This window comes from Leuresthes tenuis, unplaced genomic scaffold (genome assembly GCF_036924035.1).
Source record: "Leuresthes tenuis unplaced genomic scaffold, fLeuTen1.0.hap1 SCAF_17, whole genome shotgun sequence".
In the NCBI taxonomy this organism is placed as follows: Eukaryota; Metazoa; Chordata; class Actinopteri; order Atheriniformes; family Atherinopsidae; genus Leuresthes; species Leuresthes tenuis.
Window position 1 is genome coordinate 18,166,674 of NW_027325371.1, and position 26,310 is coordinate 18,192,983.

Below are 26,310 nucleotides of genomic sequence, written 5' to 3' on the forward strand. Positions count from 1 at the left end.
CTTTGTGCCGTTGCTTATTTTTTGTAATGGCGTATTTGCAACCCGATTCGAATGTCTTCAAAGACTTTTCAAAAGGATTCTATGAAATCTAAACAAGAACGGTTTAGCCGTGTGCATTTTACGACTGACTTTGTCTGCACTGATTTGTTGGATGTTTGATAAGTTTTACAGACATCTTCGGCGAGCCGAAGTGATTCGGGGGAAATGGGATGGAGAAATGAAAATAGATCAGCAAGTGACAAAAGAAACACAGAAGTGTGAGGCATAGCAGAAACCGAACAACGATTCAGAAGAATTTCTGTGAATTGTGGGGTAGAAATGTATTTGTTTGGGTCATATGTGGATGCATTCTTTTTAGACGGAAAAAAAGGACACACTAGACATTTATAACTGGGTAAACAATAAATATTCTATGATTTTAAAAAAAGAACACATATAAGATTTGTTTTTGTGATTCATTAAACTCCGTCTAAATGGAATTATTCTGTAATTGCACCGTGGGTGGTTGAAGCTGCTTGCGACTTCCTGTTTTGTCTGAAGTTACCTGTTTGAGCATTAGTTCACCCTTCTCATGCACCAAAGTCTACAGCTTCTGCTCTGATGCAGGCATTGCAGTTCTTTTTATTTCATTGTGATGCGTGTGCTCCCCAGAGTGGGCTTTTTTTTATCTGTCACATGTGAGAGATAGAGATAAGAGGAAGGAAGGCATGCATGTGGTGACATCCCACAACAGACATACACTCAAAGCGGAAGAATAATGGTGGTGCGGCCATGACTCATTCCTTCATAATTTCTAGTAAATGAGCTGTTTCTGTCTCAGTCTTCCGCTCTTAAACACATGCACTCTTTCTACACATAAAACCAGCCTCCAATCTGATATACAGACCGCTTGATGATGTAGAGATACACAGCTGAGCGAGATTCCTGAGACCTACTCATAAACAAAAGAGGCTCTTTGCCCTCACCGCTTGCAGGAGTGATGGCTCTCTTCTGGGCACTGCTTTGGTCAGTTCTCCCTACCATGGCTCTCTTCTCTGGTCTGGATCATTGCGGCTTCCAGGAACGCAGCAGCTCGCAAACTGGTGAGTATTCAGCCGGCACATTCCTTCAAAAAGACATGAATCCATACCTGTTCGTTCAAAGTAAGGTGAGGGATCATTACAGTCAGCGGGGTGTCTGTTCTTTTATTATTTAGCCGATCTTACACAGTAGTTACAAGTTCTTTTGCATGTTTTGCAAATATTCGTTTTTAACGCAAAGAAATTGTGAGGTGCTGTTCACACATGTTCACGTCTGTGTCAAAAAAAAATTCTGTTATGTGCTGATGTGATCGTAGAAAATTCTAATAATTAGTACAGTATTTTGAAAAAATCTTGATCCACCCCGCAGCCAGACTTTCTTGTAATCTTTTAAAGTTCTCTTGGACAATAGTTTTCCAGGCTTTCTGAAGGTCTTTCAAGGTTTTCTCTTTGGACATTGGCTGCTTTGTCACTCAATTTCAGTCCGGTCTCTGTACCTGATGGTGATTTTCAGAGGAATTTTTTTTTTTCTCGTGAAGCTACTGAACCCTGACCAGTGAATCATTTAAGCATAAAAACCAAGAAGTTGCATCAACGAAAAAAAACAAAAAACTACCTATACTGAGTATATCTCAGTACGGTTTGCTGCATGCCCTTTAAAGATTTGAGGAAAGTGAACAAGTGGAATACAGAAAAACAAATGTGAGAAGAAGTGGACTGAATCAGCTGCATCGGGCCTTATGAAGGGAGCAATCCTCCCTGGAGCCTGGACCTCAACATTATTGAAGCAGGGTGGGATCATCTCAATACCAACGAAGAGGTTTGGAATGTCCTTTAAGAAGCCTGGAGAATTATTTGAAGATGACTTAAAGAAATGACAAGAAAGCCTGTCTAAGTGTGTTCAGGCTGTGTTGAAGAATAAAGGAGTTTATACCAACCACTGACTTCCAAGCTCTTTTACATTATATAAACTCTGTTTTTGCTTTATATTCATGTATTTCCATTTAAATTTGCTTTCCTATATTTCCTGCTACCATATAAAGAAATTAGGGGTGGATCAAGACTTTTGCACATTACTGTACTGTAACCTACATGTATAACTGAGTACTTTCATATTTTGTAAGTATTTATCCCTCACAAAGCAATAACCAGGAAGAGTTTAGAAAAGTAGTTGATAAATTCTCTCTCTCTACCCAGCGTCGTCTTTGCTGGAATCCCTACAGTGCTATAATGACTACGCGACCCATGTGCACTGCAAATGGAAGAGACACAGCAGCGCAGCACTGCAGCTCTGGTTCAAGACAAAGAAGAGCAGGTAAACAGAGCAGAGTGGACAGGAGAAGGACGGGCAGAAAATAGGAGTAAGTTCTCCACCTAACAGCTCTGTTACCGTGTCCTCCCAGTGAGCTGTGCGTGCCCCTTGATGCCGCAAATGCAGCTGAGCCCGAAAGTGTCCACTGCAGATATGAAACTAAGTTATTTGCCATCGCCATCCATCACACCGTCTTCTTCCTTGACAACAACACGATGACCGTGTGCTCATCTGTCCCACACCAGTCTGCGGCTCTGTCTCAGCACTGTGAGTTTAACTGTTAACCTTAACTCTTACCTCCGCTGTGGCTTTATTCTTTGGAGTCAAAATCAACTTGCTGTTGTTTTGGTGTTTGTTTTGCACAGTGAGAGCGCGCCCACCCGTGAATCTGTCCTCATTCGAGGCAGGTGATGGAGGCCAAAGACTGCAATGGTCCAGCCCGTACCCTCCTTCCTCCTCCCTGAACAAAGACCTCACGTATCAGCTTGGCTACAGGACACAGGCTCAGGACTTCTGGACAGTAAGCCACAAACATATTCCCTCTGCTCCGCATAGCAGATTTTGAATTTTGAATTTCGGTGTCACTCGTCTGTGTCAATAAAGATAAAAAAATGTCCTACTCCACACATTTTTTAAGTTGGATTGCATGCCGTCAGCCAGGACTGACAACATGCTTCACTTTCTCTGCAGGTTGAGAATGTCACAACCACCAGTGTGACACTTGAGAGGCGATTGTTGCTTCCAGGTCACAGGTATGAAGCCAGGGTGAGGGCCCAGGCCAGCATGGGCCAGTGGAGTGACTGGAGTCCTGTGGTGATTTGGCAGACTAAAGATGGTAGGTCCAAGAAAACAGTTCTCCTTAAAAATAGGCAATATGTTGAAATGATCTTACTGCACTATCTAATTGTCTAAACATTTCTAATCTTCTCCGCCTGTCTGGTTTTATGGGAGTCGGGAATGACTCTGGGGCTCAGCAGCTGTTCTTGTTGACTTTCTTCCTCTTTCTCCTCCTCTGGCCTCAGACTTTGGACAGGTTCCCACTTTGCATTGCATACTGGAAGGAGAGAGGGAAGTGATGTGTAGCTGGGAGGTTAACACAGAGCTGGCTAACATTATTTCCTACCAGCTGGCCTGTCGACACAAGCAGACTACACCGTGAGTTCAGCATAAAGCTTGCAATGCCTCGCCTTTGGAGCTGAAAAATGCATCCAGCTAGTTGTTATTCATTCACTGATCTCACCATCTACCCTTTAGGTCTGCGAGATGCTGCTTGAACCAAACAGTTAGTTTGGGCCTGACAGGGACAGCGGTGCGGTACAGCTGCGCGCTGACTGCCGAAGACCCTGAAGATCTGCAGCTGGAGCTCCTACCGACACACAATGCCAAGACTTTTAAAGCCCACCAACACAGTGAGTAGACATGAAAGAGAAGACATGGTGTTAGAAGAGTGAATGAGAAGGCGTGGGGGTGAGGGGGCTGCCGCTGTGAGAAAAGAGCAAAGAGAGCGCAACCATCTGAATTAAAACACTCAGGGGGGTGATGCAGCTGAGCTAAGGGACAAACAGTGGTTAACTTAGTACATGGCATGTACTTTAGCATTCATTTTAAGGTGAAGCCTCGTGTTATACAGTGTGTATGCTGTACTGTTTACAAGCCTTGCTGCTTTTAGGCTTTGAAACATGACCACTTGTTAAACATTGAACCCTGCTGACAGTTCTTAGTCATTACACCCAAAGTCCTCGGTGAATTAAATGTTTAACTGTGTCATAACATAAATTATACTTGATCATAAAACTTTGTTTTGTTATTTATTACACATAATGTTTTGCATCAACATCTTTGAAACTGTTCTCAGACATGGGGTCACGTGAAAAAGAAAGTACCGTACACCATCTTTAGTTTCTAAGGTTTACCGTGTTAGGACATAGTTTTTAAAAGAATATCTTCTGGTCCTTATCAGGTAAAATGAAAAAATCAGGCATGAATAACCGCAGATGTACAACATGACGTATTACTCTGTCACTGTTTTTATTTAGCTTGTCGACCCACCTTAAGCAGCACTTAAGTTATCGTTTTCTGTGTGATCTTATCAGTCTCTCACATTGGGCCCACTCTTTTTGAAATGCTGTCTGTTAGGCCGTGATATGTAAAACCTCACACTTGAAAGAGGGCGTGCTTTCTTTTTTTAAATGACTGTACAACATCATTGTTACTTCTGCACCCATTTAAGTCTGCATACTTCACAATGTAGAGCATAGAACATAATTTGTAATGCTTTCAGAGATTTTTCTAATGTAATTTTTTTTTTTAATATAGCAACAATAATATGAATTCAGCTTTCTGTTATTACTGATACTGCAAACTTATTTCTGATTGCACAGTTCGCCCCAACCCTCCACAGCAGGTAAAAGTGAAGGAGAAACACAACAACTGGATGGTGGAATGGACCAGCATTGAACCAGCTTCCATACTCAGACTGTCTTATCAGGTCTATTATTACAGGACAGAAGATGAAGTAAGAAACCTATAGATCTTTGTTTTTTCCTCTGTAGGTGCATGCCAGCAATGCAGCTCTTCCATATGAAACATTTGATTTATATGGTAATTTAAAATCTTTGAATTTCAATCATGTTATGTATATTTTGTGTTTTGCTGAGACTTTCCACTGTGACATGGTTCTGAGAGATTTCTCTGCACTGCTATAGAAGTTGTGCAGCTTTACCGATTTCCTCTCCATACTTCTGACACTTTTTAACATCTTTTATGATGAGTTTCCATGCTGAAGAGTTACTTGCAAATGGGAGCAACTGACTGAGCTTGCTAAAAGCCAACTACAGCCCAGAAAAACATGAATTGAAGAAGAAACAGCATGTAGTCTGCCAGGAGCAAGATGGTGAAATAGGTGGCGAGGTTTAAACCAGGTCTTCCCTTGATCCTCATTGGGAATGTGAGATACTTAGTAGGGCTGGATTAAAAAACTCTAATCGACTTTTATTGGAAAAATCCAGCAGTGATTCATAAAATCCTTGAATCGATTTTTATTATATGCAATTTTTGGCATCATCTGCATAAGCAGATGTAATCTCAAAAGACTAGTTTCACGTGACTAGTCTCGCAAACATTGAGCAATGAGATTCAAGCCTCTGTCTGGAAGAACCTGTACTGACTCTGTTGTGAAGGAACAAAAGAAGCAACACTGACAGCAGCACCGTCACGCTTAAAGGCACGTGTGTGCTGACCGAAAGAAGTAATACAGTAGTACAGTCTTATGGGTTTCATCGAGACTTGGCTGCAGAAACATTCACCAAACTCAACAACTCAGATTTCAGACAATATTAGCACTGTACATGTCACTGTGAGAGAGAGAGAGTGTGCTTGCCCACGAGATTGCACTTCCATTCATATTATTGCATTCTAGTATCTTACCTGCACAGCTGCTGACAATGTTGATATAATCAACTCAGTTGTTGCTACATTTTCGTGGGGTTTACTGGAGATTTCAACCACAGCCCACTTACACTTTGAACTTTCCCGCAGTATGTCATCTGCTCCAACAGAGAAGATAAAAAAGTTGTATATATTCAATGATAACATAGGAGATGCATACAGCTCCTCTGCTCTTCCTCCATTCGAAAAATTAGACCATGATATGGCACGCCTCACCTCAACTTACACACCCATTGTTCAGCAGTAGCCCGCAATCAAAAGGACTTTGAGGAGGTTTTCTAAATGGGTGCTTTGAGGCTTAAGACTGGAAAATACTCTGTGACCAACATGACAATGACATTAATGCAATAGGACAGGGAGGTGCTTCCTCAATAATAAGCAACCCAATGACTTTACACCCTCCGTGGACCCACAGCTTTCCTGTCACACAGTGTCATCTTGAACCTCCTACAGCCTCAGCAATATCTCCTCTGACATCAGAACAAACTGAGACCTTCCTCTGCCTTCCCCTCCAGCCTGACTCCAGCAATCAGGTGAAGAAGCTGAACCGCAACAAGGTTGCAGGTCCAGATGATGTCAGCCCCAGGTTCCAGAAAGCTTGTGTGGGATTCTGTGTGTCTGAGAAGCACAGGGGAATGTACTCTGACTGTTTCTCTTCACGCTCTACTCCTCAGACTGGCGCTACAACTCAGAGTACTGTCATCTCCAGATATACAGATATATGAATCAGCAGTTGTCGGGTGTAACAGTGATGGACAAGAGGCTGATTGCAGGAAACTGGTTGACACTTTGTGGCATGGCGTGGGAACAGTCACCTAATCTCGACTGTAAACAAGACAAAGCAGATGGTTGTGGATTTTAGGAGGACCAGGAATACGGCCAGCTGACTATAGAAACTGATTTTGAAATGCAACACTGAGGCTTTCTGCAAGGTCCTTCAGTGTTTGCACCAAGATGTTGCTTATGAGCATACGTCTGGTTTGCAGGCCCACAGCAGTAAATACTTTTCTTCTAGTTACTTGTGACTAATAACTGTAACTGATTCTTTATGCCGTTTCCATTTTCAGAAATAATGAAATATTACCCAGTTCAATGTAAATATAAAAGTCTCAATTAGAGTAAAGTTGCTCATTAAACCTATTCAAACATTTATGGCTTGAAAACAGACTCAAATGTTGATTGGCTGTATATTTCTTCTGTCATTAGGGATCTGCTGTGATGCTGAACATTTCAGAGGCTTCCACATGGGCGACCATCCTGGGAACATCCCTGTCCCCGCTCCAGGAGTACCAGGTCAAAGTTAGGTCACTGGTCGTCCCCGGACACGGCTCCCGCTTTGAAGGAATTCCCTCAGAATGGACTGATCCCGTCAAGTGGACCTCAAACAAAGGTGTCAACAGCTCTAGAGTGCACTCAGTACATATGATGTCAAGCATTGAATAAGGGATGTTGCTGAACAAATCAGGAATGAATATTATGACTGCTTTTCATATACCTATTCATTCCGGTCTCTGTCTCCCACAGCCATTTGGTCTTTCCCCAGCATGATCTACGTCCTCATCACTGTGTTTGTGGTCACAATCTTCCTGACACTGTACTGCACTATTCCAGCTTGTCAGAGGTACTTTATTTACATATGTTTGTGTATTCAAACATGAGACAATCTGAACACATTCTGGCCACAGTTAAAGGTCATAATTAAAGATCCTGTTTAAGAGTACTTCAGCCTTCACAATAAAAAAACCTAAAGTTACAGTATGTAACAATCAGTGATTAAAAAAAAAAGATGATAGTATTCAGAACTGTTTTTAGTTGCCTTGTTAGAATAATTGTTATTACCAGCTGGACAGCTGGAAGATCTTTACTAAATCACAAAGCAGATCTGTTCTGGCCTTTCCGATGTTAAACTCAATGCTCCTAAATTATATAGTTGATAGTGTAGCTCCTTACCCAGTTAAGATGTATCAAATAGCACAGTAACTGAAGTATTATGTCGTGGGGAGACAACAGTTTGTAATTTGGCACTAACAACTGTCAGAGTATAGGGACCATTTCAGTACCCACATTTCCTCAAGCCACATTCATTTTCATACATCCTGTAGTAGTTGTGACATCTGGCGTGAGTTACCATTTTGTATGTGCACAGCGTTTGTAATTCTGGCCTAGATAGACCTAGATAGCGATGATTGTTACTCACAGTTGCTTTAAATCAGTAGATTTCCCCTTTTTAGTGTGGAATTTTTTTCATTTTAAACAAAAGTCTCTACATTTTTTCTAATCAATTAGGAAGGTTATGCTGTGGGTGGACTCAGTTCCTTCTCCAGGCAAAAGCAAGATCCTGTCTGAGATCAAGGTGAGATTGTATTATTTTGAAGACTGAGAAGTTTCTTATTTTTTCACACACTGTTCCTTTCTTTCTTTCTCTGTGTCTTTCTTTCTTGTTCTTTGAAAGGTGCATTTCATTTAGTTTTTGCATTATGTTTTGTTTTTATCCAGTCTGCCAGCTGCCAAACTCTGATGCAGAGTGAGAAGACTTCATATTGCAAAGTGCAACACCTTGACAGCTTATCTACATGGTAATATATTTCACATCTGACACATCTAGAAATAGAACTGTGGTCATGAACCAAAACATGTTTCCGTTAATGTCATGAGAAGTATTCTGTAGCTGTAGCATCTATGATAGATAATGCATGAATAAACTATTCTGTAGCACTGAATGTCACCAGTCTCAAGAGAATGACAAGAGAAGGGATTAATTACTTAATGTGTCCCCCCGCAGCTCCTCGGATGCTTTGCTGTGGCCATCCAAGGGCACTGAAAAAAAGTATTTGGATCAGGACGAGAAATGGTGGAAAAGTGACAATCTGACCTCCACTGTTGAGAAGGTTGACAGTAATGACACGTCATGTCTGAGCTTCAGTGGGCCGTACATCTTTTGTCAGGTCAGCTACTCACTGCTGGCATCATTAGTCAGTTATCCACATGTTTGATATGAATCACCAAAGAAGACGTCATTCAACTATTAATCTAAATCACCCAAATGTTCAGTATGCTATAAGTCTTTCTTCAACTGTCTTCAATCCCTAAAAATACATCTGTTCTTCAAAGTTGTACATTTTGAAGAACATTTAGTAAATGAGTACCTATGATTATGCTATGATTATGCTAATCTAGCCCCACCCACCAATTGAGAAGCTAGTGCAACCCAGAGCCCTATAAAAAACACTACTGAGCCACTGAACACTTGTTCAGTCCAGGAGAGCAAGGCTAAAAGCAACCGCTCACTTGGCCTAGGCCCAAACTCTGACCCATTGGGTTTGGCGCCTTCTTAATCTGGCGGGCTCAGTCCCTGCAGTAACTGCTAGTACCTGCTTGCTCGGCCTAAGGAGCTGCAAGTAGACCTTGCTAGCCTCCAGCTAACTTCTCCTCGTAGCTTGTGTTTGTTTCTCATTTAATCAGTTCTTCACATCTCATCCAAAATACCTGTACAGTCCCACCAAATAAATTGCCAAGATTTTTCCCCTTCAATGTTATTAGTGAACCACACAATTTGTCTGACCATATCTTTCTGAGACTGTAGGTGGTGCTCTGCAGATTCAAAGCTGAAATCCATGGGCGTAGTATTGGTGGCTGATTTAGCTCACAATATGTCTTGTGACTCATCTAATTGACACTTTAAAAAGGTTATAAACTTAATATTCAATGAAGTGGGACTTTAAACCTTTGTTTTCAGTATCTAGTTAAATATTGAAATCCTACATTTTGATATGATATATGGACAACGTTAAAGGAACAGTTTGACATTGTGCTAAAGAGAGTGGTTGAGAAAAACAAACTCTAAAACATTTAAGTCTGAAACAACAGTAAAACTTTGTATTTAGATGGCTGCTTGCCAAACTACTTCTTAACTTGGTGCAGATACAGGAAGTCACTGGTTTTGTTTTTTAAAAAAGCAACTTTTTTTCACATGAAAGGAGAGTGAAATATCCCTTTTCAGTAGGAAGTGTATAATCTCTGTTTTAACTCTGTAATTGAATGAGACAGTGTTAGCAGAGTACTTGCATGTAATACATGAAATCTTCATAAATAGGGACATAACAATTCTAAACATACGAAAATCTCTTTGCAGCCGATAATTGGCTCACTGAACAGCACTGTTTCTATCTCACAGGTATCACCATCAACGCCCAGGTCAGTGAATGTCCAGACTGAGGAGAGATACCAAGAAACTTCGTCCGATATATCTGTGTCTCCTGTTCCTGTACCTGCTTCACTTTACGGTGAGGGTTATGTATGGCTTCCGAGCCGTGCTGTCTTGAGGTCCACACAGGATCTCACATTTCAAAGCAATGAGAGCACAAGCTCGCAATGGTGCGACAGTGCTGAGCAGGACCATGACTGCCCAAATTCCACATCGAGGCCCATTCAATCAGAAGATCAGTCCAGCCCCAGTGAGTCCACTATCCAGGATCAACCTCCAGAGTACACCTCAGAAACCTTCAGCCCATGGCCTCAAATGAGCACCATTGAGGCCTCAGGGTACTGCCACCTCCCCACACCCTTATTAACAGCAGTAGAATAACCAGAGTCATGCAACAGAAGAGCATTTCATAAAGAACAGAGCAAGATTTGACGGCACATGCAACGAGTCAATCTTTTTTTTTCTTTTACATAAGATCTCTACTTTATTCCAAGTTGCTTTTGCTTCAGTGAGAAAAACACCCATGGTGATGTGTGGACAGCTTTGCTGCGCGACTGGAGCTGGGTATTTTTGATCAGGAGCACTCGAAGGCCCCGGGTGTCTGCATTCCACTGCATAAAAGAGAAGAAGATGAACGTGTTGTGTGCAACAGCTGTGCCAGTCACCGCAAACCTGCCCCATCATTTCCTGGTGATGTGGTTTCTAGAAACGAATCAATTTCAACATCAGTCTTTGGTGACTACGTTGTCAACTCTTCAGGGTTTTTTTTGGTAAAACGTGGGTCTGCATCTACTGTAGCAGGAACTGTATCATGTGACCATGTGTAGAAGTAAGGACTATTGATTTGTGATGGGTTGGATTATTTTTTCAAAAAGGACAGTAACACAGGATTTACTTCTCTGAATGTTTTTGCACTGTAATTCACACAGGATGTACCCATGGAACCACAGACTCTCAAGAATCGTGTTGAAAGTCCTTTTCATTCCTTCCTCAAATTGCCTATTTCTGTAACAGCCAAGTTTGACAAAGCTGAACTCTCTAAGCTACACTTGATGCGAGTACCGTCTACGTTTGCTGACTGCCATCCTCCCTGCAGTCGTGTACAGTGCACATGTTTGCACAAAGATGTGTGATTTAGAACCTTGTTGTCAATGTTATAGCCTAAGTGTTATCTATATCTGAACATATATATATATATGCAGAGTGATCAAGTCTAAATATGTTATTTGCTGCTATTGACGTGTTGCATAAGCCTAGAGTTTCTTCACTTTTTCAGTCCAGGTTTTCAGTCCATATCTGAAGCCACAGAGGCCAGGATACTGTAAAACTTACTTACTTAACCATATTAAAGCTTTTTGTTAGAAAAATATACTTTACTTTTTACAGTAGCTAACAGGCATTTAATGCATATTATGATTTGTCTGGTTTTATATCTGTCTGACAACATTTTGACACAAACTGTGTATTGAAATCTATCATAAATTAATTTGCATTTGTTTTCAGTTGGTTGCAGTTTGCACTTTGTGCCACTAGATGTCAGGACTTCCTATGTACAGGACCTTTAAATGAGCTTGATCTCCAGAAAAACATAGTATGTCTGACTGCAAGCCACAGTTTATTCATACAGGTTTGCCCACGTCCAATACAACTGGTAAGGGGGCAGTGAAAGGCCGTTCCAGAAAGGCAGCAGCATATGAAGATCTTTCTTATATGTGATGTTTCTTTTAACCCACATTTCTGAAAATGGTTTTGGTCTGTGTAATTATTTAGGCCACAGCATTGAGTTTGTTTTCGATAAAGGGTTATCCAGAGAGTTCTCCAGATTTTCCAAGATTCTGTATTGCTTTTAAGGAAATAAATTTTTTATTGAGAAATGTTGTTCTTGCCTTTACTTTTACTTTGACTTTTTGGTTTGAGTTGCGAGACGATCCGCCAAGTGTCTTTTTTTTCTCCCCCATAGCATTACTGTGATGGTTGTTACTGTCGTCATGATCTTGAGAATGCAGAAGCAACTGTGCAGTTGCCCATTGGCTCCTTCTTCCTGGCTCTGCCTCCAAGTACCTGGCAGCTGTACCGTGACTGGGCCTCGCCTCAGCTTTCCCCATCAGTCATGGATGCTGCCCATTGTCTAAACCTTGTTTCCCTGTGGATCTGGTCAGCCGTGATTTCCTTTTAGCAAATCGTCACTGTGCCTCTTGTTTTTATTAGTTATTGGTTGTAACCATAGTGCTCCCATTTGAAAGGGTGTAAACCATGTGAGTAAGTATTTGTTATTGGTGCAGCCTCTGTGTTTTGTCTGAAAGTTTAATGGTTTTGTGCAGATGCACTCGTGACCTGCCTGGAACTGGGCCAGGCTTAGTTGTTACCAGAGCACACTCACATGCACACTTTGTCTGATTCATCAGGACCAGTTAACTTGTGTATATAACTTTCGGTCACTTTTGATACCTTGAATCCATTTTTGTTTTACTATTATTAATCTTTTGTCAACACTGACAGGCCCTGATTTCTTTTGCAGTTTTGCTTCTGGTGTTGTCACTAATTCATACCTTTCTTCACCTTGAACCAAAAACATCTGGTTTAACGTTGATTCCCTCTTTCTCGAGCAACTTTTGCTTGTGCAGTTGGTTTATTCCCCTATACAAAAGAACTGCCTAGTTCATTAAAATGATTGCTTGCACCGTCTGTATTTAGCTGTCAGACCTTCTGTTTCTGTCACTTTCTCTGATAGAGGCAAGTATCCACCCACGCGAGCAAAATGAACTCATTACTTGCAGAGTGATTTATCTTTCTATTATCCAACCCACTTAATCCTGTCTTGATCTACATTATCGAGGACCGTTTTTGTGGCATGCATGTTTTTGGACTGTGGAAGGAGAAAACCAGAGGAGAAAAACCCACTCAACACAGAACAGATTCAAACCCAGGACCTTCGTGCTATAGGCCACCATTCTAACCTTCTCTTGCTTCTCTTTGCTTAGTCATCACTAACCAAAGAGAACATTGCACTGACTTCCAGTCATGTCCCAGAGACTGACTCTAATTTTACTCATCATCACTTGCCTAATTTGAACTTAATCTTACTTTATCCTTCAAGTTCAATGATTTACTGAGTCTGTCTTTTTGACTGTGTAAACAGATTTTAGTCCCCACAACATGAATAACACACACACACACACACACACACACACACACAGAGCTTCATGGTGTTATTAAATTTATTGCTCTGTTTATCTTCACATCTGTTCAGCCTAACAGGGTTGCAGAGTTTCCACGGTCTGTCAGTTTCTGGAGGCAGGTGTGAGGGTAAAATGCTTACAGCGCGTGATGAGCATGCATTCGTGAGGTTGCGGTGCGGCATACTGCAAATGTAACACATTTATATCATGAAGGTGCTGCGCGGTAATGGGCAGGAGGCTGCAGAGAGAGCACAATGCTGGAATTCCAGGCATGCTGATATCAGCTTCCTGAGTTCGAGTCCACTGCAAGGTACAACTCCCTGTCTGATGAGACTGAAGAGCACTCTGACACAGGCCGACTGGAGTCACGATGCCCTCTGAGGTGCTTTGTATATTTTGCCTTGATTTGTGGTAGTGGCAGACAAGGGGAAGCATGTTTTGATGTTTCCCCGAAACTCTATCAAAGTCTTTGTTCTCAAATTCACATCAGAGGGCACGTGTTCCTTGATTTGTGAGTGAGTGACGAGCAGACTCATACAAAAACTCATCAAAAACACGACGGGCTCAAGGACGAAAGTGGGTTTTGATGGAAAGAACAGCTTAAGCGTGTGTGTGCTCACCTGTGTACAGCCTGTCCCTGTCCTGTGTCCAACATAAAAACAGGAAAATAAAAGCACTGGAAGGTGTAGGGAGTGCGTGGCGCCACACAGATGCTTGTGTAACCTCCTGTTCAAAGGCCTCCTGCTTCCTCTCTGAACGTACATGGGGGAATCCAGGCCTAAACTAAAGAGAGTTACCGCAATGAAATGCCTTCCGAGGGAGCCTGGACAATTACAAATACTGTTTTTTTTAGATTGCTGTAATGTCATCCTGCTGTTCTTGGGTTTTAATTTTTGTTGGCCTTTGGCAACAGTCAGTGTTGTATTTAAATTGTTCCTCTTTCACCATACGTTTGAAACGGTATACTCCGCTGGTTTGAAATGTTAAGCGTTGGTTTCAGCGCCCGTTTTCACACACCCAAACCGTCCCTGATGTTCTGTTTATGGTAGCAAGGAGGTATCCGTCTGTGTCTGTTCGCACCAAATGGCACAAACTGGAGGCTTTCTGCTTTCTATTTGCCTGTCTTAGTTGTTTTGACCACACCTGCAAACATAGTGTCTCTGCTTGGATTCCCAAATCGCTCTGACCCTACTTTCCTACAAAAACATATATCATCTTTTAAGATCAGTCAGTCAGCTTGAACCCTTCTGATCTCGCTCGGAGAGTCTCCCACACTGCTGATGCTGGATGTCTTCCTGTTTGTGTTTGAATGAGACCAAGCAGGCCTGCGTGTGTGTGCGTTTGTCACTGTCAACAAGACTCAACTCACGTCCACTCACTGTTTTTCTTTGAAGTCTGCAGGGGGTGGGGAGCTGCAGGGATACCCAACAAGAACAGGCATCCCACCTCGATGCTGAATTTGGAGCTGGTCTGCTGTTTAGAAGTAGTACGCCTGTGTGAGTCTGACTGTGGGGCAGCTGCACGAGTACCTGAGTACACACTGACTTTAGGTTGTCACATAGAGCGAGGGTGAGGAGCAAGACAGCTCTCTCTAAACCAAACACAAGAATATTATATCCAGTCTGTGCATTACAAAGAGCTGGGCATTAGGATTTATTGGGCTCTAAATTAGTTCCTCGCATGACTCCATTTAGACGCAGAACAAATGACTTCTTGGCTCGAACGCTCACGTGCACAGCTGTGCAGCTGGTTGCTGAGTTGGGGGGATTTTGCAGCCAAGAGTCAAGTGGGTAATTGTGAAAAACAAACTACACGGAGAGTGTGTGCCAGAGTTCACCTACAGCCCCTTCAACCCCACGTGTGTCTTTTCCCTCCCTCGGTTCTGCCTCTCGTCACACTGAACAAACCTCACCGTGCATCACTGCAGCTAAGCACTGGTGGAAGGAAGGGTTGCACTTTAAGGAGGGAGGTTTTCTGGAGAGCCGCCGGTGTCCCATGTTGATGCAGAAGGCATCAAAATCACGTTGTGTGAAAAAAAACAACTCAGTACGGTTCTTTTTCGCGGATGTTTCGCATTGCTTAAGAGGTATTTTAGATTCAGATGTAAGGAGATGTTAGTCTCAGCTGTGTGGGTGAGTGGAATCAAATGTGCAAAACTACACGTGTGGAGGACTAGAAGGAAAAATAAATAGAATTTTTAAGGGCTTTTTTTTAATGTACCCCAGTATTTACATATGGAGCAAGGAACTATGTATGTGAACTATGCACTCAAGCTTCTGTTCATATCATTGAAGGCACATGTTGCTGTCAGGTGGATACAGATGAGCTGCACCACCCACTCACTTTTCACCAAACGCCATCACTGTGTGAACATCTCACAAACTAATATCATTCCTATGAATTGTGGGTTTTTTAGTGTGTGTGTGTGTGTGTGTGTGTTTATTTCGTAGGCAACAGATTAGCTCATTTCAGCATGCTAACACGCTAAATGAAGACGCTAAACGTCGCCTAATTCCTGCCTCACTGTCGTTGTTCTGTTGCATTTCAGAGAAGGGAATAAAAACACAAACAAAGTCCATTTAAGCACATTAGCTTCTTATACCCATATGAAAATAGCATTATTTGGCAAAGTTATCACAAACATTCTCTTTTTTTTCTCTCTCCACCGTATCTTATAATAAAACAGACAACAATAAGTAACAGTTATAAGTTGGCACATAGAACATACAAGCCGTGTTTTTTCAATAACTTAAGATGCATGGCAGATTATGAATCATTGGACACAGAATAGCGAATCGGCGGTCACAAACGGAGATAAAACAGGACACAGAGACAACATCTACGTTTGCAAAATTTGGCTTTTTCTTCTTCTTCTTTTTTATTTTGCAGTCCTTAAAAGCGACTGCTTATTTTTGACCTTGCAGGCCTTCCCATCAAGGAAATAAAAACTAATTTGTTGCCGTCCGACGGACCGGCGGGAGCGCTTCTAGAAAGCATCTCTTGATTGTCTCTAGCAAAACGGAAGCTGAAGAAGAGACGTCCTCTATGGAAGAAAAGACAGAAGTGTAGGTGTGAGCCCACAAACGCACACCTGGGCGTACAAAAACAAACACAACATGCACACACTTTTCTGACACAGATGTTGAACACTGCATTTTACTGACAGCTCACAGAGGGTTTGGACTTGTTCAGTCTTTGTTGCTGTTTAAACTACCCAGACACTGAAATAGACTGAATCTGTTGTGCATGTGTATCTCAGCAACATCTTGTTTGCAGTATTTGTGCAGAGAGTTAATCCACAGCGACAGTAGAGACAAATAAATAAGAGACGTAGCACACTGACAGCACACAGGTTGTTGCACCTGTGCAGAAAATCTTGTTGCAAAATTCTGTTTTAATTCTCCAAATCCTGTCTGTGTTATTTCCAGTGTTTGCAGCGAGTTTAACGTGATTACAATATAGTTTTAGTGAGCTAACGAAGGATATCACGTGGAAATGTTGCTGTCGTTGCGGCCTTTTGATGACCGCGTCTCAGATTCTCCGATTACAATTCAGCGGTTCAGTCCGCTTTCCGCTCATTTTTTCCTAACTATGTACTTTTTGTTCTAATCTGACAGTGGTTATCAAAAAAAAAAATGAATCGAGCCATAAACCCCACATAGACTGGGCCCTGTCGACACTTAAGTGCAGTTTCTCTCTGCTGATATCTAAATGAGGATCCAAGAAGAGTTCTGAGATTGCACTATTTTCCACAGTTCTACAGCGATGCTTTTTCACTCCCCGCGGCGCTCGCGCACACATTGCCAAGCCTTCCCGTGCCACTTTTTGCCTCCTATCAACGATCGCAGAGGCTAGGCATTCTCTTGAGAAGGTCCATCTTTCATTGATATTCCATTGTCTTTTCCCCTCTTCCGCACTCCATCCAGGAATAAGCTACAGGTTCGGCAGACAGTCATTAGTAGTGTTACTGAGGAGATCTCACAGGACGAGCAGGTTACTGACAAATGAATAAATACTTGAACGAAGGGGGAGGGGTCCTTCGGCTTCATCTCTGGATTATCCTCAAATGCACCATGTTCACTGTGTGTCCCTGAGTAGGAAATAAACACAGGCTGCTTGATAAGTCAGATATACAGCAGAGGTTTCCAGCACAGAGTGTTGGGGGGGGGTTAAGTCACCTGTGAGCTCACCTGGGTTTGCTTTAGTTCTACATGAGCATCGCTCTCATAGCTGCCTTGCTGATCCGTTTGCGGTTCTTCCTCATCCTTCTCCTTGTGTTGTATGGACGGGCTGGGAATCTGGAGCCTGCTGGAGCTGATGGCTGCCGTGTGGTGGTTGTAGATGTTGTCTCTTTAAGAGCAGAATTGACATGTTACAGTGGATAGAAATCGCAGAAAATAAGTATTACCTTTACACTGTAATAGCCACATCAAGTCTTTCATAGTCTTGTAAATCTTTTATTTTTTATTACCTGGTTTCTGTGTTGTTGTTTGCGGATGATGATGATGTTTCCCATGCAGGTGGCGCTGACTGTCGCTCTCCTTTTCTTTCAGCCTCTCTTGCTCTTCCTGCTTGATTTGCTGCTGTCGCAGTATGTCCTTCTCTTGGTCCAACCTCTTGTGGAGAAGCAGAAGCTCTTTTTTCTCCGCCTCTAATTTTTCCTCCTCGATCTGTAACATCCTCACCATCTCTGGAGTCTCGTTCTCTCTCTGTCGTGTCAGAACGCGAGGCTCTGGGTTTGGCTCTTTGGTCGGTCGGAACCTGCTCCCCACTCTCTCGATAACGGCTTCCTCGCTTGGACTGAATTTGACTTGAGGACTTTCAGTAACCTGCTGAGAGAGTCCACTAGTTTGGTTCTTTGAAATTCTGGATTTGTCTTCCTTCCACGGTGAGCTGTGGGTTTGTGTGTCTTCTTTCCCTGTATTAGCACTTCCTTCAGTGTTGTTGAACAGCAATCTATCCCCATCTTTTCCCAACTTTCTCTTTACTTCCACACCAACGTTACCCACGGAGGAAACGGTTTTGTTGTCGTCTGAGAGCTGGCCGTCCTCCCTCTCCACGTTTCCCCGCTTCTCAGTTTGATCTTCACTCCCACGAAGTCTGGTGGAGTTGTGAGTCCAGTGTGGAGCAAAGAGAACAGCCTCTGCAGAGCGAGACGTGTCCTCTCCAGCGTGGCTGTATCCGTCTCCAGGCTGAGTGAAGGTGTCTCCTCTGGGGTTCCAGTGCTGCTCCAGGAGATCCTCCAGATGGGCCCTCTGGTTTTGCTTCAGTTCATCCAAATGATGGAGTTCATCTTTGGAGTGCAACTTCACCTTGAATTGAAACAAATTCACTTTTTGCATCAATGCAGCATTAAACAATAAAGGCTCGACAGCCGTGTAATTATTCAGGGTAATGCTAACACAAAAATAACCCAGGAATGAAAACTGCTCACATGACACAGTGAACTTTATAGTATTACAAATGCATACATGCTGAATACACTTAACAAATCCAGCAAACAGAGAGCATGCTCAGTGATCAGTACCTGTCCCTGTGCAGGTTCCTGGCTGATTGTCTGGTTTCGATGCAGGTGGCTGTGCTGTCTGCGAGAGGACTTTTTCTTGGGTGCAGGGAGGCGAGGAGCAGGCTGACATCTGCACTCCACATGATCCACAACTGACACCACGGCTTTAGCATAAGTGGGTCTTTTGTTGATGTACTCGATCTTCATGACCTGGAGAAGTTGAGCAGAAGACGGCGCCGTTTAAAACAAACGTTTAAGTACGAATGCACGCTTTATTTTATATGTATGATGAGATCTTTTATCATCTCATCGTAATCCTACCCACACAACAAACGCTAACCAATCAGAGTGAGAGTGGAGGTGGGGCTTCATTGACCAGGCAGAGGAGGTCAATAAGTGAATAAGAACTCTGATGTGTTGCAGAGAATTCAACGAGTTACACAAAAGACTTTACTCATACTGACTAATCTATCAAAATGATTCTGTTTCAAATGCTGCTTCAGCTTCTCAGCCATCCTTCTGAACGGTGACTCCAGAGGTTGATATCACACGGCCCTGGTGCATGTGCGTTCTTGTTTACCTGCAAGTATCTGGTGTGTGTGACGACGGGGGCACACTGCAAGCTCTTGGTGTTGCAGCAGCCGGAGCAGCGCTGCACCTCAACACACGGCGGCCACAACAAGAAGTTAGCGTTGCTGCGGTCCAGCATGGCCCTGGTGACCTCGACCACCTCGGTGCGAACTTTACACAGAGCCTGCTGAGCCGGCTGGGCGTCTGGGGGATCAGATGAGACCGAGTATGAGCGACATTTTCAAATTTTTAAAACAAACTCACACAGTTATGCACACATACATGCAGCATTGGAGCTGCCAAAGTCCAAAAACAAATGCATACATACAAAGATGTCTCGTTAAGTGCAACATCTTTTAAAGCTATTTAGAAGAATAAATTGGCTTCTACGTGCATTTATTGAGCCATTCTTGCGTTTTTGTAATCTTTTTTTAATGCTGGCTGTTTCAGTCCTCCATGTATAGAAACATTACACTTGGTTAACGCTAACATACTGATGTGAAACAGGGTTTCGCGAAATGTGTCAAACTTCCCAGAGGAGACAGTCATGAGCACTGTCTTTCAGCACTTCACCTCGCTTGTTTTAGTGTCTATTTACGTGATCTTACAATATGAGCTCCTGTTAGCATCAGAGCAGAAGCAAGCTGACAGTTCACAGCATGGACCTTGTTTAGCTCCATGAGTTTCTGAAGTTGACACACAAAGGACATGCGCAGAATGTTTAAGACAGAGATTAATGAAGTTAACATTTGCATCTCCTCGTCAGAAGGATGAAGCAGCAAAGTCACCTTGTTGCAGAGTCGTGACTAAGAACTTGCACATCTTCTTGATGATTAACGGGTAAAGGGAAGGGTTTTACCGTGTCACTAAAACCATGCCTGTCACATTAATCACCTCACAGGAAGGCTGACAGAACACTTCTTGGCTGTCGTTACTAATGAGAATAGAGCGTCTTTGTGTCCGTGAGACGTTCTTCATCAATCAAAAACCTTTGATTCACACACTCATGACAAATATTTGTCCACACAAAGATTACCTTATAAAGATGTGAGGGGATATGGAATATATACACATCTTGAATGCGAACGGGTACCTGTCATCTGCATTAAAAACAAGTGAAAAGGGGAGAGTTTGAGCTCACCGAGACTCCGTGGTAGTCTGTGACCTCCATTGGCTGCAGAAGTCCCTTCCTCCTCATCTGAGACAAAGCGAGAAACACAAACTGCATTTGACTTGCTGTATGGAAACATGCCAAATGAATGAGGGTCTGCTTTTAGACGTGTGGCGTTTCGTGTGGTCTTCTGTGGCGTGCTAGCACCCTCTACATGTGTAGAGATAAAACTCAAGCGCAAGTCCTTCAGAGTGGGTGTAAAAGCCTGATTGCACAAGTAGAAAGAAAGAAAGGAGAAGCAAAGAGGATGTGGGGCTGTTTGAAACCTTAGGCTGAGCAGCTCGAAACGGATTTGTTATCCATTACAACTTAATGGGAGCATGTGCATCACTGTTAACGTTGACCTGTTGCACTTATTGTGCTGTCAAATGCTAATCTTATGAGTCTCATTTTGTACACTTTCTGCCGTCTACAAAGCATCTAAAAACGTAAAGTTTAAGAAACATTAAAAAAAAGCATGTTTACGCTCTAAGTTCGTCACCGACACGGTTGCAGCGGGTGAATTCTGAGGCCGCGTTCGGAGAATAGTGTCAGTAGTAATATGAGAAAGCTCTGTTCTTTACCTACGGAGTCAGAAAGCAGCAGCAGCTGAAGGTCCTCTATGGAGGAGATGGGGCTGTTTCTAACCAGCTCCACCAGGGCTGCAGGCAGAGCGTCCCCCTGAAACACACACACACACACACACACATCACATCAGTTCATATAAGAGACTAAGTGAACGACACACATTATCAGGGATTATCTTTGAACAGTGTAAAAAGAGGAAAAAAGAGTCATATTTGCACGATCACGTGAGCATTTTATCAGAGTTTTCCCAAGAATTCACTGGAGGAGATGGACTAACACCGCAGCGCCTCAGCAGCCAGCGTGTCTTTTGTGTTTGCTGATTAAAGCTCAGACCAAATGTGGTCAATTCTGTCAAAAATTCAAAGCCACTCTGAGCCTCTGAAGGGTTCGTTTATAAGCGAGGACTTCCGTTACAATGGCTGAAATCATTACGTGCATTTATATTCATGCATTGATTCAACCAACCCCTAAAATGTCTAAACCTTCAAAACACGCTGACTAAACACTACTACACTGCAGGTACTTGACAAAACAAGCTTGTAACTAAGAGTATTATTTCATTTTCATATCATTCATTGATAAATTCAAAGGTTAAAGGAACACTAGCTATTTTCTTCTATAACGTGATGCATCTAACCAAACATTACCATAGTGTCAAAGCAAAAAACCGAGCAGCAGCTCCACATTGTGACTGTAGGGATTTCACTGTGGGTTTAACCCCCCTCTGGTCATTAATGGGTAAGAGACAGCCGGGGAGGGGGAGAATTAACCTCAGCAGACACACAATGGTCACTAAGAGTGGGGTGAATGACTATTGGCGTTGTGTCCTCTCATCTGCTAACATTTAGGGGTCAAAGGAGCAAGGAAGGAGTCAGGAAGTGGGGGAAGGAGTGATATGGAGAGGATGAGGGAAGGGAGGTGCATCTGAAGAAAAAAAAAGGAGGTTTAATAGGTGAATAAAAGACGGCTTGAAATGGAAAAGGATCAGACGTGGGTCGAGGCACTTCCTAACGTTGCTTTGAACGCTGCGGATGAGGTTCACTTGCTCCGTCCTCTCACCGACGGATTGGAAAGAAAATCATCTGAAGAGACCAAATGTTATTGGGGGCGCGTTTTTATTTTCTCAAACACACACTCATTTGAGAAAGTCCAGAGCGGTACACGGCGTATGCTTCCATTCAGCTTCCACACAACATAATGAATCCCGGCGGCAAGCCGGTTTCGGCAAAAGGAAGCAGCCATCCGAGCGTGAACATGTACTCTCACCCTGCCCGCACTGTTCGCCGCTGACATTCCCCCATTGTTGTTCTGCTTCTCAGAGAGTGGAATAATGCAGCAGGGAAGCGCCTGCTGTTTCGCTTTTGCATCTCTTTCGCAGAGCTGCCGATGCCCCCGAGGACTCTTCATGATTATTTCCTCCCTCTGCCGGTGGAGCAAACCAGCCTGCTTGGCTAATTGTGTCCGATGTTAATTATGGGGTAGGTGCCTTTGTTCACGGTGGTGCCTGCTGTCATGGCAATTTGGGTCCAAACAGGAAATATTAAATAAACGCTTCGGTTCTGATAAACAAACAGACGCAAAGTGGAGAGCCAGAGTATGTAAACACGCATTAATACTGTTAAACGTGTGCCTCGATTTAAAAAAGAAAAAACACAGGTGAATTCCACAGGCCTTGTAACGCGGCATGGAAGGACAGAAGAAGATCATATTAGTAAGTAAAGTCTATATAACATCTAGCTTCATCCAGATTAATCAGCCTGGTTTCAACTTATGTATTACTGCTGATAAAGCAGTTTTCTCTCAGCATCTCTCCTGCAAAACTTTTAATGCTTCCCTAATCTGCAGAGACAGAGACAATCCTCCCATTATGGTACCATCTACACTTCTTGCCATTTTACGTGGTCCTAAAGCACTCATTTCGACATAAGCTGGTACTTATCACCTGAGGCGGCTTCTCATCCCCTGAGGAGCTATTGGGACACATTGAGGAATGCCAGGTACAGGCGGCGGCGGCGGCGGCGGCGCTTGCTGCAGCGGGGCCGGGGAGGAGAGGGAGCATCTAATCGCACATAATTAGGGGGTTGAGTTTGCTGGCGGCAGCAGCCACAGCACATGCGGGAGGTTTCACGTGTAGCACCTGAAAGCGTGCCAACACGTGCGAGAGACTGCAAAGTTAAATTAATTCCACTGTCGTGATTTAGCTCAGAGTTTGGAAAGGTGCCGTTCGGATGCAGTTCAGGGTAATTATGACTTTATGCTCAGTGAAAAAAAAAAAAAAGGAAAAAAATGTCTAGATTCCCCTTTGGTGGTCCCTCGCTTGAATCCATATGCTCATAACCACTGGCAGACTTGAGGTAAAGTGTTTATTAACCTTCATATGATAATCCTCTTTTAATAAGGAACATAACTGAACCTACAGTTTCCACCATTTCCCAGCTGTGATGCCTTAAACTTTGAAATGGGACAAGGGGAATTCCTGGTCGTGTACCTCAAAGCCTTTGTAACTTCTGCCTGTAAAAAAAAAAAGCACACAGCCTGACAAAACTGAGAATTCTTTGACACGCGTGCCCGCAAACGCTCCAAAATAAGAAGACAGCTTGATGACAGGAGGTCAAAGTCAGCCATGGGTGGCGGTAAAAGTGATGTTCTGGGAGTGTGTGTGCTTGTGTTTTTCTCTTAAAGTTTACTTTCTAAACTGTGCGTGAATTACTCAGTCCTGGGATAAGAAAAAAACACACAACTCTAACCTCTTTTATCTGTATTTTAACCCCACATCGTTGAGCACATGGGATCTCTGTGGAGGCATGAAAACTGCTAAAATCCGACTTCATGTAAGCGACGGATTTGTTCTGAAACGGCCACAACACTGTTTCTTGTTCTTTTTCAGTCAAGTCCCACTTGACCTATTCAAGACCCTTGGTGAAGTTTTGACTTCCTGTTTGACCCCGGCAGACGGCGGAACTTCATCCATCCATCCGGCATTCTCGTCTCATCCCCGCGTGCTCATTTTGCACACATTTTGGGAGAGAATTTAGTCGACGGGTTAGAGGTGCTACGTGGCGATGAGCAGCGGGCTTTAAGTGTCAACTGAGCCACTGTGGTCTGTCGAGCACTCACTGACTGATTTATGGCTGCAGTCAACATCTGGGGCACCATCCACGACTGCACTGCTTAACCACATGCGGCATCCAGCTGCAGATGGCCCATCAGGGCTGTGTACATCAACTCACAGTCTGCAGTCTCTGCATGTGTCTGGCACCCTTGGCCTCCATTTATAACGCCTCTTATTGGGAGGGACAACAGTTATTTTCTGCAGCATCCCACCACCTCCCACAGAAGCAACACAAGGGAGACCAAGTTTTTATTATGGGACAAGGCTCAAGCAGGTGCACTAATTTTAATAATTTTTTCTTAAGTCACGTGGTCACGTTTCATAATCTTGTTGGCCTGTTTGTCTTTTGATGTGTTTTATTGGAAGAAAACATGTTACCAGTGATTAAGATAGAAAACAGAACAAAATGCAAGACAACGAGAGCATAAAATATAGAAAGCACATTAAAAATTAGCCCAATTGAAGTGTTTTACCATATTTTAATGTTAATTTATGTCTTTCTGCAACAATAACATAAAAAAACATGTTAGCAGTAGGGTAAGTTTATTCTAGGTAACTCATTATGATAGGCTTTTTTAAAATTACCTTACCCTTTCAACGTTCATTTAAATATCTAATAAAACTTGTGCTTCAAGTTTTTAATGTGACATTCATGAATACTACACCACCAGTAGCTGCCGTGGCAACTTTATAACCGTCACCGTACTGAGATTTGAACTCACCTCGGCTTCGCCAAACCGCAGACACGCTACAAGCAACACGAGCAGCAGCTGTACCCACGAGCTCATCTTGCTGCCCAGCCTCGAGCCTCTTCGACGGACCGGGCATTTATGGAAGCGCGAGAGAGCCTCTCTGCTCAGCACTGCGCGCGGGGGGACAGCGGCTCGCCCTGCGGAGCTGCGCGCGTGTGCAAGCTTCTGTCGACGCTGCCTCTGCAGAGCTGTCCACGGAGGAAGAAAGTGAAGAAGAAGAAGAAGAAAGCGCTCGTGTTCGTTCAGCGCTGCCAAACTCTTTAGTCCACCTTTGAAAAACAATCCCGGGTGATATAAATTGGGTTTAAAAACTGAGTTTTTGGTTGTTGTTTTTTTTTTCAGTTTTATGTTGAAGCCACTGTGTTACACCTTACTGCTTTCACTAACAAAGTTTCACTAACAAATGATTAAATCATATTTCCAAGCAAAAAAAAAAGGTCCAAACTTCACAAAATGACAAAAAATATCCATGGGAACAGAGAGTATGTAAAGTATAAAAGTATTCCAAGTTTGTTCAAATTTAATCTAATTTTTTCATTAAAAATAACCAATTAAAAAATCCATTTGACTTTTCTTTTCCACCAAAGTCAAGAGTCTCTCCTCAATTAACCGTGATGCGTTCTTAAAAAAAAAAAAAAAAAATCCGGCGCACGGGCTGAAATAATGTCGCAGGTCAGGACGGTAGTTTGCGGTCTTCCTCTTCCATGGAGTCTTATCAAGAAGCAAAGTGTTGTGCGACTCGGTGCGCCTCAGCCCTGGACCAGCCTGATTACGCGGCAGCAGCAGCGGCTGCGGTGGTGGTGGTGAGGAGGAGGAGACGAGGAGCGGATTTCCAAGAGGCTCTGCTCGACAGTATCTCTCTCCCGCCCCCTGCCTGAAGAACGGGCGATAATCTGCCCAAGAAGCGACATTAGTTCACAAACAGCCGCTTTACAGCGCTCACTCTGCAGTATTTCCTCCGTCCTGAGTCATTTATGCAGATATTTGTAAGGCTGGGCCAAGCCCCCCCCCCCGCGCCCCCCGACACACACATTTTTTTCTTTCTTATCTTTCTGTCCTAGTTTTAAATGTATGGTGGTGATGGTGGACAGGGGGGGTAGGTGTGGGGGAGTAATCTGGCTGTTATATATGTTTTATAGAATACTCAGATTAAAAAAAGGCGATCTATCTCATGGGCAAAGATATACAAAACAGACATGTTTTCTGAAAGAAGATGTTCTGCTTTTTATGTAATTGTATTCACTTTAAACCTAAACTTTTTTTGACAAATAATTATTTTGTTGTCGTTGTTGTTAAGCTCCTTAATACTGAATTCCAGATTCATTCAAACATAAGCATCCAACTCAAGAGATGAACCAGTGTTGTCTACACATAAGACAACTTAGCAAAGGACCAATTTTACGTGAAATCTTTTGGGCCCTTTGTAGCCTGTCAGAAAGAATCACTTGTTCACTTTGCTTTTGTCGTATCT

The 26,310-nt window shown here is 43.0% G+C and overlaps 2 protein-coding genes across 3 annotated transcripts; one reads left to right on the forward strand and one right to left on the reverse strand.

Moving 5' to 3' along the window:
* Positions 1 to 678: 678 nt before the first annotated feature.
* Positions 679 to 12,341, forward strand: csf2rb (colony stimulating factor 2 receptor subunit beta). Its single transcript, XM_072369586.1, has 18 exons — positions 679 to 1,082; positions 2,217 to 2,334; positions 2,423 to 2,598; positions 2,697 to 2,851; positions 3,022 to 3,166; positions 3,354 to 3,486; positions 3,586 to 3,740; positions 4,713 to 4,846; positions 6,985 to 7,168; positions 7,303 to 7,399; positions 8,065 to 8,131; positions 8,275 to 8,354; positions 8,561 to 8,723; positions 9,953 to 10,320; positions 10,524 to 10,752; positions 10,912 to 11,040; positions 11,943 to 12,039; positions 12,304 to 12,341. The coding sequence occupies exons 1-18, from the start codon at positions 980 to 982 to the stop codon at positions 12,339 to 12,341; spliced, it is 2,571 nt and encodes an 856-aa protein (XP_072225687.1). The 5' UTR covers positions 679 to 979.
* A 4,004-nt stretch (positions 12,342 to 16,345) lies between these two features.
* Positions 16,346 to 25,771, reverse strand: pdgfbb (platelet-derived growth factor beta polypeptide b). Of its 2 annotated transcripts, none has more exons than XM_072368870.1 (8): positions 24,810 to 25,771; positions 20,972 to 21,068; positions 20,379 to 20,435; positions 19,248 to 19,441; positions 18,689 to 18,877; positions 17,633 to 18,473; positions 17,352 to 17,511; positions 16,346 to 17,251 (listed from the first exon to the last, which is right to left on the reverse strand). In XM_072368870.1, exons 1-7 carry the CDS (start codon positions 24,873 to 24,875, stop codon positions 17,369 to 17,371), a joined length of 1,587 nt encoding a protein of 528 aa, XP_072224971.1. In that variant the 5' UTR covers positions 24,876 to 25,771; the 3' UTR covers positions 16,346 to 17,251; positions 17,352 to 17,368. The 2 variants fall into 2 exon arrangements, with proteins under 2 accessions (XP_072224971.1, XP_072224972.1); XM_072368871.1 differs by having other exon boundaries at positions 16,346 to 17,273.
* Positions 25,772 to 26,310: the final 539 nt, after the last annotated feature.

Excerpts from the sequence above, each read along its gene's own strand:
- csf2rb (XM_072369586.1), top strand. The coding sequence starts at position 980 with ATGGCTCTCTTCTGGGCACTGCTTTGGTCAGTTCTCCCTACCATGGCT. Across the intron at positions 3,741-4,712 it reads TTTTAAAGCCCACCAACACA|TTCGCCCCAACCCTCCACAG; the intron begins GTGAGTAGACAT and ends CTGATTGCACAG. Across the intron at positions 8,724-9,952 it reads GGCCGTACATCTTTTGTCAG|GTATCACCATCAACGCCCAG; the intron begins GTCAGCTACTCA and ends TCTATCTCACAG.
- pdgfbb (XM_072368870.1), bottom strand. The coding sequence starts at position 24,875 with ATGAGCTCGTGGGTACAGCTGCTGCTCGTGTTGCTTGTAGCGTGTCTG. Across the intron at positions 18,474-18,688 it reads AGGAACCTGCACAGGGACAG|GTGAAGTTGCACTCCAAAGA; the intron begins GTACTGATCACT and ends TTTCAATTCAAG. Across the intron at positions 17,512-17,632 it reads AACAACAACACAGAAACCAG|AGACAACATCTACAACCACC; the intron begins GTAATAAAAAAT and ends CTGCTCTTAAAG.